A 6,060-nucleotide genomic window follows, 5' to 3' on the forward strand; every position below is an offset into this window, starting at 1 on the left:
TTTTGTGTGCAACACAAGGCGGGGTACACCCTGAACCGGTCGCCAGCCAATCGCAGGGCACATAGAAACAAACAACCATTCACACTCACATTCACACCTACAGGCAATTTAGAGTCTTCAATTAACCTTCCACGCATGTTTTTTGAAAACTGACCCAAGACTTTTCTTTTTTTATTTTGTAAATGTGGTGCCCTGTTATTGACTGTTGACCAATCCAGTCTGTCGTCGGCCTTGGGATAGATGCCACCCTGAACAGGATAAACGGTGACAAATGAATGGATTGGATATTCGATGTTGCATATTTTTAATGTTCGGTGTTTACCACCAGATGGCGATAGAGATGGATGGGTCAATTGTAGCTGCTGCTTTTATGACCTTTTTTGGGGGGCTTCGGAGAACATTAGTGTAATTTTATTCAAACCATGGGCCAGTGGTGTGTGTTAGACAAATACTATTTAACAATACAATGTATCATCCTGGCTTTAGAGGAACATGTTCACACCAGTTTTATGTTGGAAAATTATCAGATAAGACAGAATGTCAATACCCAACTACAGGTATCATATTTTCCCCCGTCCAGATTCCTGCAGTTTGCTGCTACCTTTTCTTTCTAAGAACTTGAATAAAAAAGAGATCAAAGTCAAATTGGAATTCACTTTAAGGCCATGCCTGACTTCAAGGCCCTCCCATCAGCATTTAGGGCGGGTCAAGCAAGGTGCATTCTGTGTGTCTGGTCTGAAGTGACAGAGCAGGATGAGGTGAGCACTTGTGACGGTAAGTCAATCACACAGCAGGAAGTAGGAAAGGAGTTGAACACCTCACTCACTTGTAAAGTCTAGGTGAGTATGACATCATCTACTAAATGCATTAGCACTTACAAAGTATATGTAGTTGTTAATTCACCTTGATCACTAAATGTTTGTATAATTACCTTTTAGTGCTCAATCATTTGGATTCAGTGCTTTCTTTTTAATGAAATGAATGCTAACCTACATCTGTGTAGTCTGATGAAACAAAAATACAAGGATTTCTAATTCAAACTTCCCTTTTAATTAGTTGCTATCTCATGAACATTCAATGTTTCTTTACACCAATATTTAGATACATTTATAAGATGCTTTGTATTTTCTATACAGGTATACAGGTATATATATATATATATATATATATATATATATATATATATATATTTGTATTTTATCTAGATCTTTGCTTGGTTTACCGGATTAGATGTTTATCCTAAATTGCAAAAGCATCTGTACAACAAAGCATTTTAGGATGATTGAATGTGTGAAGCAAATTTTATATTTCTAATGCTAATGCAATCTTACCTCATACCTAGTGTATAACATTTTAAAAAATATCTGCAATAATATCGTTATACTTTTCATATTTTTTTTTCTGTGTTGGTGACCATTAACCCTTAACGACTAATCTAGCAGCACACATAAATAGTATAATCACATCATAGTAAAATAATACCTTAGTCATCTTGAGTCACGGAGAAAGCACAAAGTGTTGGTCATGCTTAGATTTACTCACGTCTGAATTCATGCTTGCACAAATGGTGTGACTAAGTGTATGGCTAATGGTGTGTAAGAATTCAACAAAACTGTCCTGAACATATTGGTTCTGTCTAATTTCAAGGCAGACCCCAAATCTGTGATTACCATGCCAATTTTGAACATCAGTTGAAGTAACAGACATACAGACAGTACATCTTCATATCAAATCACTAAGTAGTTGGATTAGCATGTTGTTATTTAAACTCAGTAATTTTCAATAATTACTTTATATTGGTTTTGGAACATTGTTCAACAATTGATTTTTTTTTTCTTTACAGCTGAAGAAGATGTTTCTCTGCAAGCGAAATTTTATGAACACAACACAAATCTAAACAACCAGCCAGGCAAGTCAATTCTTCAGCTACTACAGTAATGTAAAACTCAGAGTAGACGAATGAATCATTATTTCTGTGACCCAAAACATTCCCACTGTAGTTGGATTTCACAGCCAAGGGTCCCGCATGTGAGAGTAGTTAAGCCTTACTTCTATACAGGACGTGGTGTTTGACTTCCATTATTACTTTTGCTTGCGACACCCAAGTAAGATATATATGAAATGGGATTAAAATGAATGGCTGCTTTTTTGTTGTTAAGCTTTTCCAAAGTGTGCTGTTTAACTAATCAGAATAACCACATACCAGGTGTGGTATGTGGTTAGTCAACACAGGAACAGGCTTTGACATGTTTGAATCAGAAGGGACACAGTGGCCCTAATATCTTTTTTTTGTTGCTTTGTTTTGTATTTATGCTGAGGCAACATCAAAACTGAAGCGACAAAAAAAGTTGTCTGAGGACAGATATTACGTTCTTGTGTAACTGTAATATATGAACTTTATACACTGTACTACATTGCATTGAGCGCTCATACAGTTATGGCCAGAAGTATTTGGGCATTAGCTTCTTTTTTTTAATGATTTTGTCTTTATACAAAACCACATAAATCAAGAAAATGAATATGGGATTGAAGTGGAGCTCTTCAGTTTTAACTTTGGATGATTTATTGAATAAAGGATCACAGCAATTTTCAGCAGCTAAAAAGTTTTGGGATTTAGAGTAAGTCGGGATCATGATTTAACATACTAATTGTGATTTATGGGCAGAAAGGAGGGCTCAAATGCAGAACAGACAAGTCGTAAATTACATCCATCCATCCATCCATTTTCCGAGCCGCTTATCCTCACAAGGGTCGCGGTAGTTCTGGAGCCTATCCCAGCTATCTTCGGGCAGGAGGCGGGGTACACCCTTGAACTGGTTGCCAGCCAATTGCAGGGCACACATAAACAAACAACCATTCGCACTCACATTCACACCTACGGGCAATTTGGAGTCTCCAATTAACGCATGTTTTTGGGATGTGGGAGGAAACCGGAGTGCCCGGAGAAAATCCACGCAGGCACAGGAAGAACATGCAAACTCCATACAGGCGGGGCCGGGGAATGAACCCAGGTCCTCAGAACTGTGAGGCAGACGCTCTAACCGAAATAAAAGGCAGAACCAGGATCATGACACAGAGTATTCTAGTTTGAATACTTGTGTGAGTGTGAAAATTGTTTGCAGTCAAAGCCAATCTGGAGCTCGTAGGCAGGTTGCACGTCTGCTTTCCAAAAAGTAATGTATTGTGTTATATATTACTAGTTACGGGTATCTGAAAGTTATTACAATAAAATATAAATGTGTTACAATATATCTGCTTTATTTTAGATTTTTGATTTCCACCAAAGCAACTATTCAAAAGTATGACATTTAGTTTGAATAAACAGATTGCCATGAACAAAACAACAATGCCGAAACAGCAGATTACAAATGGTAATGTAATTTTCATATATCCATCCATCTATTTTCTGTACCGCTTATCAGGCACATGCACACATACAGTCTTAGTGTTCGAGCACCAGATGAAAAAAAGGGCCCCTTTTTTCATTCATTAATATTAAAATACCCTCTGTGTCATCAATTTCCACTTCAAAGGTTTTGATATCTGACTGGCATTTATTTGAATCCTTGAGAGAATTGGGCATATATGCTCCCGTTCTCCTCCACCTCCTCTTGGCTCCCATGCACGCATTTGAGCGCTGGCTCTTGCGACTCAGGTAGGAATCATTGTGCAGTCCCTAATTACATGTGGCGCAAAATTAACCACAATACTACACAAAACACTATTGCACCACTGAAAACATTACATGGCTCCTGCCCAAATGTTTCCTAAGCACACATAAAATGGAGGGGTGGGATTAAGGCAACACATTAAGGCAAGGTTTTGTACTAATGTAATCCGTGATTTCAAAGCCTTGTCTTGACTGATGTTAAATTGTCATGTTTAATGAAGAGAGAGGGAGAGGGGCATACAGTACAGACAGCTGCAACAGGCGGACAGAAAGACAGACAGGACTGTATTTTCGTGATGGGTACAAATCCGGTGTGGCAGGTGGCGGAAATCTGCACGGAGGCAGGTCAGACCGGGTTTCCGTAATTTCACAGACGCGCGCAAGCCGGCATATTTAAATGAGGGCGGGCTGCGCCGCTGTGGGCGTGATCACAGCCGATTTCAGTCATTTCAGTTCAATTTCAATCAAAGAGGCTCCTCTCATTCCTCCCAGTCTCATGAGACTCCCACCCCTGGTTAAAAAAAAGAAACAGCACCCAAATAAAAACTACACAAGAATTTTGCCACTGCCAAACAATTAATGGGTAGGTGATGGACAGTGAAGTAGAATATTCCATTACCCTGTCAAAATTAATAGATAGGTGACTGTGTATAGACAAAAGTAGCGTGTTTAAATGTTAGTTTTGGTTTTTAGTCATTAAACTAAACTGGTCAGTCTGTCTTCTTTCTTTCAGAGCACTAATGTCAAACACAACCTTCACCTCCAATGCCTCGGGGGAACAACATTTCTGTCCCCTGCTGCAGCTCATGCAGGAGCACGCCTTCAACAACCACACCAAGACCAACTGGATAGTCGTTTGCTTCCACGGCCTGGTCTCCTGCCTTGGGATTTTGGAGAACGCCCTGATCCTTTGGGTAGTGGGTTTCCGTCTGCGGCGTCGCACCGTGACCTCTGTCTGGGTGCTCAATCTGGCCATGTCTGACTTCCTGGCCACCCTGACACTTCCTTTCTTCACCCTCTACCTTGGCTCCTCCCACAGTTGGGAGCTCGGCAATGCCCTCTGCAAAATACAAGCATCCATCTTTTTTTTGAACATGTTTGTATCCGCCTTCCTGCTGGCAGCCATATCATTGGACCGCTGCATTCTGGTAATCAAACCGGTGTGGTGCCAGAATCATCGATCGGTGACCCGAGCATGGAGGGTGTGTTTGCTGGCTTGGCTGTGGGCAGCGATCAATACATTTCCTTACTTCCTGTTTCGCTCAGTGACTGAGACTGTGGATAAAAGAAAACTGTGCTATCATAATTTTGCTCTGTATCGAACATCTGAAGCCACACTTGAGAGAGACTGCGAAGTGAGGCAAATAGCCACAGCCATCTCGAAGCTGTTGCTGGCCTTCCTGATTCCCCTCGTGGTGATTGCGGGAAGCTACATCCAAATTGGTCTCACCCTGAGGAACAGGAGACGGAGGAGGATGCAGCAGAATATCAAGATAAATAAGGCATTGATTGGATCAAACCATAATGAGGCATCAGGAACTACAAGTTCTTCTATTAATATCTCGCTAAAGCCTCTTTCTATTGGCCGTTCATTGTCCCTGATACCCGCATCCTTGTCCCCAAACTCCTCGTTTAGTCTTAACAATCACAACCAGCTGTCCCACAGCTTCACCAAGATGGTGACATTTGTGATTGCGGTATTTGCCCTGTGCTGGGCTCCCTATCACATCTTATGCATGATTGAGGTGTCAGCCCATTATTATAGGAAAAACCTCAGAGTGGTGGAGGTGGGATTGCATCTTGCCACAAGCATTGCATTCTTAAATCCAGTGTTGAACCCCATTCTGTACGCCTTTAGCTGCCCACACTTTTGCGTGAGAATAAGACAAAGCCTGGGAGCTGTCTTTGATGGACTAGTAGAGGAGGGAGGAGGAAAACGATTGTCTCCAGCAAGGAGTATACGAGCTCATATGAGGCCAAAAAACAGTCGAGCTGCATGCTTTGCTACACCGGGATCACCGAAGACTCCACACTCCCCTCAGACTTTGCCTGACCCCAAACCAATCTTTGCTACTGCTGATAATTTATAGGGTCTCAAGGAGGTTCAGACTGTGAATCAAACACTTGTTACTTCATGTCTGATTTGGTGAAAGGCTTTAGTCATCTGTTTCACAAATGAGAGTCATCACCAGTTGGCACATCTGTTCTTTCTGTACAGCATGAGTATTAAAATGAAAACCTGTTTGCATTTTCACTGATATCAATCTGCTTTAATCTGTTCCCAAATGCTGTACTCAGTGCTTGAGTTAAATGTTAATTCTTCCTGGAATTTCCTGAAAGTCATCCTATACCATCTCACAGAATACTGTTCTTTTAAATTTAGAGTTATG

At 40.9% G+C, this 6,060-nt stretch overlaps 1 protein-coding gene across 2 annotated transcripts; it reads left to right on the plus strand.

Moving 5' to 3' along the window:
* The first annotated feature begins 714 nt into the window (after window positions 1–714).
* Window positions 715–5,924, plus strand: LOC133476501 (prostaglandin D2 receptor 2). 2 transcript variants are annotated; one of them, XM_061769967.1, is made up of 3 exons: window positions 715–839; window positions 1,844–1,909; window positions 4,404–5,924. In XM_061769967.1, exon 3 carries the CDS (start codon window positions 4,411–4,413, stop codon window positions 5,758–5,760), a length of 1,350 nt encoding a protein of 449 aa, XP_061625951.1. In that variant the 5' UTR covers window positions 715–839; window positions 1,844–1,909; window positions 4,404–4,410; the 3' UTR covers window positions 5,761–5,924. The 2 variants fall into 2 exon arrangements, with proteins under 2 accessions (XP_061625951.1, XP_061625953.1); XM_061769969.1 differs by having other exon boundaries at window positions 755–774.
* Window positions 5,925–6,060: the final 136 nt, after the last annotated feature.

The sequence above is a fragment of the Phyllopteryx taeniolatus genome, chromosome 4 (genome assembly GCF_024500385.1).
Source record: "Phyllopteryx taeniolatus isolate TA_2022b chromosome 4, UOR_Ptae_1.2, whole genome shotgun sequence".
NCBI lineage: Eukaryota > Metazoa > Chordata > Actinopteri > Syngnathiformes > Syngnathidae > Phyllopteryx > Phyllopteryx taeniolatus.